Source organism: Gadus macrocephalus, chromosome 21 (assembly GCF_031168955.1).
Source record: "Gadus macrocephalus chromosome 21, ASM3116895v1".
Classification (NCBI taxonomy): Eukaryota; Metazoa; Chordata; class Actinopteri; order Gadiformes; family Gadidae; genus Gadus; species Gadus macrocephalus.
The window spans coordinates 7,678,866-7,690,687 of NC_082402.1; the positions used below are offsets into that span (position 1 = coordinate 7,678,866).

General features: G+C 46.3%; 1 protein-coding gene across 1 annotated transcript in view; it reads left to right on the forward strand.

Annotated features, from left to right (window-relative positions):
• nrxn3b (neurexin 3b) overlaps positions 1–6,566 on the forward strand; it is a 108,544-nt gene extending 101,978 nt beyond the window's left edge. Inside the window, 3 exon segments of the mRNA XM_060042314.1 lie at positions 300–490; positions 1,106–1,279; positions 6,380–6,566. Of these exon segments, the coding sequence (XP_059898297.1) occupies positions 300–490; positions 1,106–1,279; positions 6,380–6,528 (514 nt within the window). The 3' untranslated portion in view covers positions 6,529–6,566.
• Positions 6,567–11,822: the final 5,256 nt, after the last annotated feature.

Here is an 11,822-nt window from a genome sequence, read left to right on the forward strand (position 1 = left end):
CATACACAACGTTAATTGGCTAATTATAATGAATTTCTAACTAAGTGGGTGTCCGTTTTCAATCAGTGTTTGGTTCAATCAGTGTACAGAGTGACGGGACTTGATTGGTTTACTGCAAATTCCCTGGGTCTGATGGGTCAATGACTACTTGGTGCACATATCACCAAGCTTGAAGTGCGGGTTTAAACAGTCAATAATCAGCCCAGTAGCCACTGCCTCAGCGACCTGGTTCTGGGTTCCTGACCCACGGATTGTATGAATGCTGTCCTGGACCCTGTCCTGTCCTCTGCTCCTGCCAGGTTCATCCACTATGTGTTTGACCTGGGCAACGGGCCCAGCCTGCTGAAGGGGAACAGCGACAACCAGCTGAACGACAACCAGTGGCACAACGTGGTGATCACTCGGGACGGCACCAACACGCACACCCTAAAGGTGGACTCCAAGTCGGTCACGCAGAATGTCAACGGAGCCAAGAACCTGGACCTCAAAGGTACAGTCTTGACTCTTTTCGCTATTTTTGGGTTATGTAGGTTGTACTTAAGAAGTGTCAGGTAATCGACATTTGAACCTCAACGCTAAACAACGTAGTTATGTAGAATTAGCATAATTAGCTTATTTTTTCCTCTCTTCGTTGTAGTGATGAGATGCCTTTAAGCTAGCCATACCACAGCAAAAGTACTATTGTAATCGGCATTATAGTAGGGCCTCAGTGGCACCCCCTTGTGAATATAAACAGTAACATCTGGGCAGCATAATAATAATCTATATTATATTATATTTTCGATCAAATTAATGGGATTTATTGCTATCAGCTCAACGTCAGTAGTTTGGATGAATATACAATTAAATGAAGAATCTAGAAATTAATATTTAAGGGAACTTAATTTAAAGGTCTACGTTAATTTAAAAAGTACCTCTTATTTCCAGTTAGTAAGTTAACCTCGAACAAAATCACTATCTAAATAATGTATATCATAATGTATATCATATCAATAATGTTCAGTCAACCATTTCATAAATAATTTTTTCATCAATACATTGACTTCCTCCTCTCCCTCCCCCTCCTCCCCCTCGCTCCCCCTCCTCCCCCTCGCTCCCCCTCTAGGTGATCTGTTCATCGGGGGCCTGGGCCCCAACATGTACCAGAGTCTCCCCAAGCTGGTGGTCTCCCGCGAAGGCTTCCAGGGCTGCCTGGCCTCCGTGGACCTCAACGGGCGCCTGCCCGACCTCATCAACGACGCCCTGTTCCGCAGCGGGCAGGTGGAGCGCGGTTGCGAAGGTACATTTGACCTCTGACCTCTCACCTTTGACCCCATCTAGAGGAGCGATGGAGGCTCTTGGATTTATGATGGCAGTTAATCACAGCGTTGTGTTAACATGGGTCTTGGTATTGAGTTTTAGCGTTAAAGGAATGGAATAAGCAATTTCCATAATGTAAAATAGAATTTCCATTACAGGGTAATGTGGTGTTTAATTTTTCAAATGCACCAAATTACTAATTATCGAGATTGAGGTCCACTTATTAGTTTAGGCTTTCTGCTGATATTTTTGAATTCCTCTACTTAGGTGAATCTATAGTTAATCATCTATTATAGATTTGCTTTCTCATTTATATTTTGAGAACATTATTTAGAAATGTTAATGTGACCTAATGCATGTCCCTGCAGTTACCTTATACAACCTCTAGAGGGCAGTATTAGATTAACATTATTAATTTTGCTTATTGTGAAATAACACATCCTGGGCTTGCAACCTTATTTTCTGACCACTTGTTTCTTCTGGAAATCAAACTAACATATTAACCACCTTTAAATGTTCCTTTCCCACTAAAACCTTTGGTAGTAGCTCACCCACAAAAGGTCCCTCACTAACCGTTTCTCTTGTTTTTGTTTTGTTTACCTTGTCCTGTTTCGTTGTGTCGTGTTCTTTAACAAAGTTGGTTTCACCAAAGCTGACCTGCAAGGTAGAGGGTTCGACTCTTGGCTCTTTAAAAGGCCTGCCTGTCTGAAAGACTGCTGTGTGCAATGCATTGTGGGTTGTCACCATGGCAATATCACCCCCCAAATTTGATTGGGACGATACAAGGACTTATGTCGGCAAATATAAACAAATATCTAAAGATATACTGTGTACACATATAAACATATCTAAATATGTATCGATATATATGTAGACATATATAGGCAAATAAGGTCAATATAAAGACAAATAGAGACATCAAGCAACAAACATGAACAACATTAACATTGAATGAGAGGGAGAAGGGAGATTCAGAGAATATTAGAAAGTGATTTTGAGTCACAATGCAATACGGGTCAAGGTGCAGGGAGATGAATGTGGGGGACGGTGCTCTGACGTACGGCAGCATCGTGTGTGTGTGTGTAGAGTTCAGCTGCTCATCCATAAGCATGCAGGGCTCTGGCCTGCGGTGTGTCCCTGGTCAGCCAGGGCCAGCCCAGTCCAGACTGCATTAAAGGTGTAGAATTCACCCCCGATCTCGCCTCCTCAGGACAGAGTGAGACATACAGAATGGAGGTCAGGGGGGCAGCCTGCTTCCATCGCAAGTAGATGGGGGGGGGGGGGAAAACACACAATCATACATTTGTGCATACTTAGACACACAGTGGCACACACAGTGTTGCACTCTCACACACACATTCATGCACGCACACATACACACATGCAAACACTCTCACACAAACATGCATGTGCACTTTGATACAAAGACACACATCCACACACACACACACACACACACGCACACCTTGACAAAGAGTCACACACAATCCCACAAACTCACATATGCCCTTCTCTCCCACTCTTTGCACACACATAAATAAATAATATATTGCATATATATATAGGATATATATTATATGCTATACAGTGCATAAAACAAGGTATCATATTTCATATAAATAGAAATAAATAAATAAAGTACATCTCCTCCAGTGCTATAACTCAAAAAGTACATTTAAACTAGGTTGAGGCGTTAGCAACTCAATCAAACTTTTTGACTTTATTGCTTCGGTCAAAAACTCTGTGTACTCTTAAACAAACTTCATAAGATCTTAAAATGATTTGGAGTCCTGAGAGGGCTTTTAAGGACAATAAGTTGACTGTGGTTTATTTCAACGCTACTGTCCTCCGGGTGTTTTAGGGCCTCTGTTTCGTGCTGAGAGAGAAAACCATCTGTATTCGATAAGGCTGCTGATTCCTTTCCGGAATTTTCTGCTTACTTCTATAACTGAAATTTTGATATGTAACACCTGGTCGTCTCTGCTGATGGGAATAAATCCCTCGTACCCTATTCATATTACCAAGACAAACACACACGCACGCCCGCACGTCACGCAAACACACACACACACACACGCGCGCGCGCGCTCACTCACACTAATTTTATTCTGAGTACATTATGATAATTACACTCAAGTGGGAGGCCATTCTTTCACTGTCTGAATAGCAACATATTATGCTAGTGAAAAGCGATTATCAAATCATGTCGGTGGTGTTAATTTTTCTAATAATTTCAAGAAAATGTTAATGATCTTTTCACCGCATGATTATTGCAGGGGCGTTAAGTGCAAATGCAGTACAAAAATCACCCTAATTGAATGTATTCTCAAGGTCTTTAATTCAATTAAAATTATTATTATTTTTAAGAGGCTATGTTGAAACACAGAACAGAATGAAAAGAAAACAATCACACACAACTTTTATAAATCATTAAAGTGTATGCTTTTTTTGAAGTAGTTACATCGAAAGGGACATAAAAGACATGAGTTTACATAAAAAAAAGTTGTGTAAGACAGGAGTTTTGTGTGTTGGGTTGCAAACATGTGGGAGCAAATTATTCCGTTATGGATAAGACTGACTAATGTTAAGGCATGAAAATAGACAAGGCCTATCATAGCTGCTGTTAAGTTGATTCAAGGATATACACTCTCTCTCTCTCTCTCTCTCTCTCTCTCTCTCTCTCTCTCTCTCTCTCTCTCTCTCTCTCTCTCTCTCTCTCTCTCTCTCTCTCTCTCTCTCTCTCTCTCTCTCTCTCTCTCATATGCTCTGTCTCTCTCTCTTCAATAAAGATTATACATTTAGGTTTTTTGTTTGTTTTGTTTTTTCCAGAGAGCACCCATCCACCGAGAACCTCAAACAGTAAACTAGCCGGTCGTTCGCAAAAACGTACGCACCCACACTCCAACACGAACACTCGCGCAAACAAAAAGAGCGCTATACGTCGCCCCTCCATACGTCACGTTGCATGGCCGCGCGCATGCATCCATGCTCCCCTCCCCACCACCACCATTCGCCTGTGCGTAATCAAGCATGCACATTCGATGCGGATTCATCCGAGGTGACGTGCATCTTAAGAGGGTGGGTGGGGGTGCTGGGTTGGGGGAGGGCCGGGTGATCATGGGTGATGACCCTTGCTGTCCATTACACAGTAAATGCACTTTCAGCTGGCAAAAACGTCTCATCCCTCCACACTAATCACTCTTCTTCTGTTCATTTAGTCGTCCATCAGAACTGTCACTGCTCTCCAACCACACCATGGTTAACCTGCATTTTCTCCATCCATGGCAGTTCATTTCTTCATTTTATTAACGTCTGTTTTTAATTTTGTTCTCCGGAGGATATGCAATGGTGTTTCGACTCTGAGTCTGTATGTATTGTATGTGTGTGTTTGTATGCGTATGTGTACGTATGTAAAGTTTGTATTTAGCATAACATATATGTACCATGAAGGCATGTATACAGTAGGGTGGGAAGGGTTGCCCCGCCCCTTCTCAATGTACGTCCACTGAAGTGCATAGGAACGGACATGCACTTCATGTGTACTCTCAAGTGTTTATGTGCATTCTTCGCCGTCACTCCACCGATTGCATTTATGTCCCTGTTCGACGGACACACGGCGTCCGTCCGTCTGTCTCACAAGTGTCCCGATATGTTAGAGGATCCTCGCCATCTCTCCTCACTAACGTATCGTCGGGCGAAATTCACCACCGCACCGTGGCCGCATTGTTCTGTGTCTCGTCTTGCCTGCTCCACGTCCACAGACTACGGAATGCTGTGGTGTTGTAGGCGGCCATTTTGAAGAAAGAAAGACAAACGCCATTTTGGATTTTTTTGGTTTCGTGGAGCGGTTTGCATGTAAATGTGGTATTGAGAGAGAGAGAGAGAGAGAGACATCGAGGCCGAGAAAGACTAACGAGGAGGTGTGGACAGTGTGCTCTCAGGGCCTAAAGGCTGCCTCCTCCAGGGACAGGCGCCGAGCATTGGACATGGCGGCCATAGTTTCTACGCCAACGACGACGGGGAAGAAACTCTCAGAAGTGTGCTGTGCTGCACTGGCTGTTTCAACTTCCGACGGCACACATGGTGAATTACAATGCTGTTGCTGCTATGGCAACCTCGCAACCTTTACAAAGTAGAAAAAAAGAAAAAAAAAAAGATGAGATGAGATGAACAAAAAAAATCAGGAGAAAAAAATAAATCCCTCCTGCTGTGTGTCAGGTTTGGAACGTGTGTTTTCAGCGCTGGCCGGTGTGAAAAACAGATTGAGAAGCAGGTTGTTTCAGTTACAGCCCAGGTGGTCTCCCTGGGGGGCCCCGAGGTGTCACTGTCCACTCCTATCGCTCGCTCACCGCCTCGCTCTCTCTCCAAGCAGCTCTCTCTCTCGCTCTCTCTCTCTCTCCAGAGAGTGTTCCTCCTGCATGGGTCGTGCAATATTTAAGCATCCACAAGCCACAATTTCTTCTTCTTTTTTTAAAGGTATTGACTCTGTCTTTCTCTGTCTGTCTGTCTGTCTCTCTGTCTCTGTCTTTGTGTTTATCTTTCCTTCAACATCTGCTTTGTTTCTTTGCCGCTCTCTTTTCTATATTTTCCTACCTTATACTTTCTCTATGAATCTCTCCCTTGTTTCTGTCTTTTTTTTCTTTTATTTCTCCTTGTCTCTTTCTTTCTTTCTTTCTTTCTTTCTTTCTTTCTTTCTTTCTTTCTTTCTTTCTTTCTTTCTTTCTTTCTTTCTTTCTTTCTTTCTCTCTTTCTCTCTTTCTTTCTTTCTTTCTTTCTTTTCTACTAATCTCCCTCCTGCTCCTCTCCTAATCATCCTCCTCTCCCCTCATTCTCCCTCTCCTCTTCCACCACATCCTCCTCCTCCTCCTCCTCTCTCTCCTCTTCCTCCTCCTCCTCCTCCTCCTCTCCTCTCTCCTCTTCCTCCTCCTCCTCCTCCTCTCTCTCCTCTTCCTCCTCCACCTCTTCTGTCTCATCCACCAACTCCATCTCCTCAACCATCCCTTCTCACCTCCTCCCTCCTTCCTTCTCCTCCACCTCCGTCCACCTCCTCCGTCCCTCCTCCGCCTGCTCCTCCTTCCAGGTCCCAGCACCACCTGTCAGGAGGACTCCTGCACCAACATGGGCGTGTGCATCCAGCAGTGGGAGAACTTCACCTGCGACTGCACCATGACGTCCTACACCGGGACCCACTGCAATGACCGTGAGTCCCCCGATACGCCCGCCTCCTGAGGCCCCCGCAACGCCACGCTGTGTCCCCTGCCCTGTTGATGGCCTCGCCGCAGGCCCCCCCACACACACACACGCACACGCGCGCACACACACACACACACACACACACACACACTGGTGTCCGTGATATGTGTGTCTACAAGCATTTTACAAAAGGACAAGAACACAAACCACCACCAAACACACACACACATTCACCAACACACACACACACACACACACATTTCTTGGTTACCACGTTATGTTCCCCTTGCATTTGGTTGCATGGCCGCCTCCTCTCTGGAACTTCACACGCATCCTCTCCTAACACGGAGCTCCAGTGTGTCTTTAACATGATTACGTTGTTGTAAACCTTCCATAGATCTTTTGAAAGAAGCCATAGTGCCATTTGCAGAGGTCGGACGCTGTGCATGTGTCTGAGTGCGAGTCTGTGTGTGGGTGAGAAAGGGAGCGATTATATTTGTTAAGTCTTTGTGAATGTGTGAGTGTGTATATGTTTGTGTGTTTGTTTGTGTTTGTGTGTCGGTGGGTTAGTGTGTGTTTGTGTGTGTGTGTGTGTGTGTGTGTGTGTGTGTGTGTGTGTGTGTGTGTGTGTGTGTGTGTGTGTGTGTGTGTGTGTGTGTGTGTGTGTGTGTGTGTGTGTGTGCTTGTCTGTGTCTGTATGTGTTTGTAAGTCTGTATGTGTGTGTTTGTGTGTGTATGTATGTCTTTGTTGGTGTGTTTGTGTGTGTGTGTGTGTGTGTGTGTGTGTGTGTGTGTGTGTCTGTGTTTGTTTGCTTTGCTGGGTGTTTTGCTGCAGTCTAGGCCGGTTGTTTCTGATCCGACAAGCTTTTATATCTCTGGCTTTGAGCAAATCTCCGCCTCTCGGCATGAGTGTCGAATATATCCTCCAGTGCCTCCCTTCCCCTTTCATGGACGCCCTTCACACACACATGTGTGTGTGTGTGTGTGTATGTCTGTGGGGGGCAGTGTGCCATGATGTGTTTATGTGTGAGTGTGTGCATGGCAGTGTGTTTCTGTGTGGCAGCGGACAATGATGTATGTGTGTGTGTGTGTGTGAGTGTTTGTTTGTGGGACAGTGTGCCATGATGTGTGTGTCTGTGTGTTTGTGTATTGCAGCAGACGATGACGTATGCATGTGTCCGCATGTATTTTTGTGTGCGCAGTCATGCGTGCATCTCTCTTATCCCCATAACGACGGGGGGCTTCCCCTCGGTGACGGCAGCTAGCGGTCTTCCATTTAGCAGCTAATAGTGAGGGTGCAGCGCGGCTGGGCCAGGGTAATGAGGTGGCAACCCCCCCACCCCCCCACACACTCAGACACACACACTCAGACACCAGCCATGTTAGACACAACACACCTCTAACACTCTGCCACGCCCGCCTGTCTCCTCACAGCTAAAATGTCTGCCGCCTTCATGTTGATCCCTGTCAGTGTCTGAGAGGAGAGCGTCACTCGGGACGGCGTTCAATCCACCTTTTTTGTTTTTTTTGCACGCCTGCCCTTTTGTTTTTGATGTTTCTTAATTTAGATCGTTTTTCTGGTCTTTCGTTCGTCATGTCTTTCTTCCTTTCATTTATGGTCACATACCTCTATGGTGTGTCTTGCAGTTTGGTTCTGTCAATGTATTAAGAAAAGGCGCTGGCCAACTATATCGTCAGCAGCTTGCAGTTTTCCTGATATCTGTCTGGTGGAGATATAAGATGCTCATTACTTACCTCGCAAATTGCATTAATCTCCCATGATGCCTTGACTATGTTGACTATGATGCTGACATTTTTAAGCAACTCACAAAGCAGACCACTAGGGGGCAGTGAAGCCCTGTATAGGGACGCTCATGTTCCAAAGGGAATCCGCCGTTCTTTGCCCACATTGCAGTCTTCCTTTCTTTTACTTGTTCCTTCCTTCCTTTCTCGCTCCTCACCTGAACTTCTTTTACGCAAACAAATTGTGTGTGTGTGTGTGTGTGTGTGTGTGTGTGTGTGTGTGTGTGTGTGTGTGTGTGTGTGTGTGTGTGTGTGTGTGTGTGTGTGTGTGTGTGTGTGTGTGTGTGTGTGTGTGTGTGTTGCCCTATACGGTGAGTCCCATAGCATAACTTTAATAGTGAAATGCAGTTGATGGTCTGTCCCTTTCCATTTTTCATGTTGTATTAGTCGGTGGCAAATACAACTAATAATCCGCCGCCTCCTATCAGTGCACCGTAGAAAATAATACAAAACGCGGTCTGAAATAGTAACAGAAAGCAAAGGGGACATCTGTGCCTGTAGATAATGTGTCACAGAGCATTTCCCGCCTTTCTTCGCTCTACCTTATTCGATGTGCTGGCCTCAAGCCCCCCCCCCCCCCTCCCCCTATACCCCAACACCCTATCACCCAGCCCTCATACATGCACCGCCCGACTGTAGCCAACAGGAATCGTCGCGGGGTGGAGGAGTAAGGCAGCCAGGAGCTGTCTGCTCCGCTTCCATTCATTCCCGTGTTCCCCTACAGCTGGTGCTGTGTGACTGGGCACCATTGCTTAACGGAACAAGACAGAATGGGAGTCTTGCGGGGCTCGTTGCGGTGTGCGGCCGGCTCCTGGAGCCGCTTCAAGAGGGCTTTGAGGTGTACACTGTGCCCAGCGCTCCTTGAAAAAAAAAAAAAAAAAAATGGGGGATCTTTTTTTAGCATTTTTATCCTGCTTGATTCTGGCTGGCTGCTTTTGTCATGCTCATCGCCCATTTCTCTAGGCTCTTGTGTTCGCCATCCTCGCCTCTCCTCCCGTCTCCTCTTTGCTCTCTTGTTCTTGTCTCTCTAGCTCTGTCCTGTCCTCTCCTCCTTTATACTCTCTCCTCTCCTTTCATTCCTCCCCTCCTGTCCTCTCAGCCCCTCTCTCCTCCTCTCCTTTCCGTCCTCTTCCCCGCTCCTCTCCTCTCCTCTCCTCTCCCCCCCCCCCCCTGTCTCCCAAGCGGCCCTCCGTTTTAATACATGAGGAGCACCAGTGTGAGGCTCAGGGAGAGCCGAGAGGAGTAATGAAGAATCCATCTTCGTCTTCTGGTTCTCCCCTCCTCCTCCTCCTCTTCCTCCTCCTCTTCTCCCTCCTCCTCCTCCTCCTCCTCCTTCCACATCCAGGCCAATTATTCTGCTTACATAACAGAGCTATACCCTCAGAGGTCACGGCATCTCATCTCAGAAAGGGACATGGTAAACAAATGAGAAAGTACCAATAGAACAATTGTGTGTGTGTGTGTGTGTGTGTGTGTGGGTGTGGGTGTGGGTGTGAGGGTGTGCATGTGAACTACAGCCGGAGAGACTTAAAGGCGTGGATCAGCCAGGACATCTGTAGTTGCTTTCTCTCTGTCTCCGTCTATGTCTCTGGCTCCATCTCTTTGGCTCCATCTCTCCCTCTCTCTCTCTGTCTCTCTCTCTCTGTCTGTCTGTCTGTCTGTCTGTCTGTCTGTCTGTCTGTCTGTCTGTCTGTCTGTCTGTCTGTCTCTCTGTCTCTCTGTCTCTGTCTCTGTCTCTGTCTCTGTCTCTGTCTCTGTCTCTCTCTCTCTCTCTCTCTCTCTCTCTCTCTCTAACCCTCCTACAGCAAGAAACCCCCCAATGTCCTTCATGGACTTCTTAAAGATGCGCTCAGAGCCGAAGTGTGGTCACATCAGGCTAACTGACTTGGCAGCTTACATAAATGATGAGCGTGCACACACACACACTCAAACATACATACACACACACATTCACACACGCATACACTTACATTTCCCTTTGGGGATTAAAGAGCCAGAGAACCCACTGTTTCCAACTTTCTCACTTTAAACGATTTTGAGAGTTTTAAGAAATATAGGGGGGTCGTGTTATACCCATTGTTATGACTTTGTGATCCTTTTTTAGTACCGTCATTGTGTAGAAGCGTTTTGATGCGCAAAACACCTCAGCTTTATACTATTGGTGTCCGGGAGGCCTAACCCTCCATTGGACACAGCTATTAAATAAACCGCTGCTCAGACGGAGCTTCACTATCCACTATAACACCTTAGAGTTATAATAGATATGTCCCTGAGGCATAACCCTCACTCGGTCGAGGACATTAAACAAACTGATACTCAGACGGAGCTTACGCACACACACACACACACACTGTGGCATTTTACTATAGGTGTCAGAAAATCACAACTTTCTCTCTGATGCCGCAGTCCACCCCTGCCCAGACAGAGCTCAACATGTCCACACACACCGCTGGGGCCCTTTGGTCGGACGTCTGAGTGCCTCAAAAAAGGCCCTCAGACTTCATGAAGAACGCCGCATGTGGTCGCAGCAGAGTGTAACGTTCACATCGAGTTTTGGGTAGAATGGAGAATGGCAGAATTTCTAAATTGGGGTCTAATATCAGTAAAAGTGAGGAAATGAGATAGGTTACTATTGCCGCTTTTCCACTGCATGGTACCAGCTCGACACGACTCGACTCAGCTCGCATTTTTTGCGTTTCCACCGCGAAAACATGGTATCTGGTACCTGAAGTGGCTGCTTTTTCTAGTACCGCCTCGCTCTAGGTTCCAAGCGAGCTGAGCCGATGCTAAAAAGTGACGTCGGCAGACGGCCGGCCACTGATTGGCCAGAGAGTGTGACGAAGTCACGAGAGCGACATGGCAACCATGCTGGTAACAGCCATAGCAGCGCCGCAGCCAACATATTCCACTTCTTCAACATGCCAGCTAATAATACGAACACGAATACCATCGCATCGATGTCCTCCATTGTTGTTATGTGGGTTCTGTCCATGTGTGGGTTGCGTAGGTGTTGTTTGCGTCGCGTACAAAAATACGTCACGGCCCTTTCGCGCAGCCGACCCCGCCCACGTCCAGGAGGTACTATTTGCGGTGGAAAAGGACCCGTGCTGCTACCGTGTCGAGTCGTGTCGTGTCGAGTCGTGTCGAGTCGAGCTACATGTGCGGTGGAAAAGCGGCATATGTTGACGATCATATACAAAACACGTTTAAAACAAAAAAAGAAATTGGGTGCACTAATCTTTCTATCTATCCATCTATCCATCTATCCATCTATCCATCTATCCATCTATCCATCCATCCATCCATCCATCCATCCATCCATCCATACGAGGTATAGACCACAGACACAAACACACTCTCTCTTTTCTTTCATTGTCAAAAGGAATCTAATAGCAAAACAAAAGATTTGATGGAAACCATGTTGCCTTGAAACCACACGCTCCCAGCAGGCGTCTGGGCCTGTTCTGGGCCGGATCATAGAGAACAGGGTTTCATGAAGCTTCCCCCTGTCTTAATTCTTGTGTCGC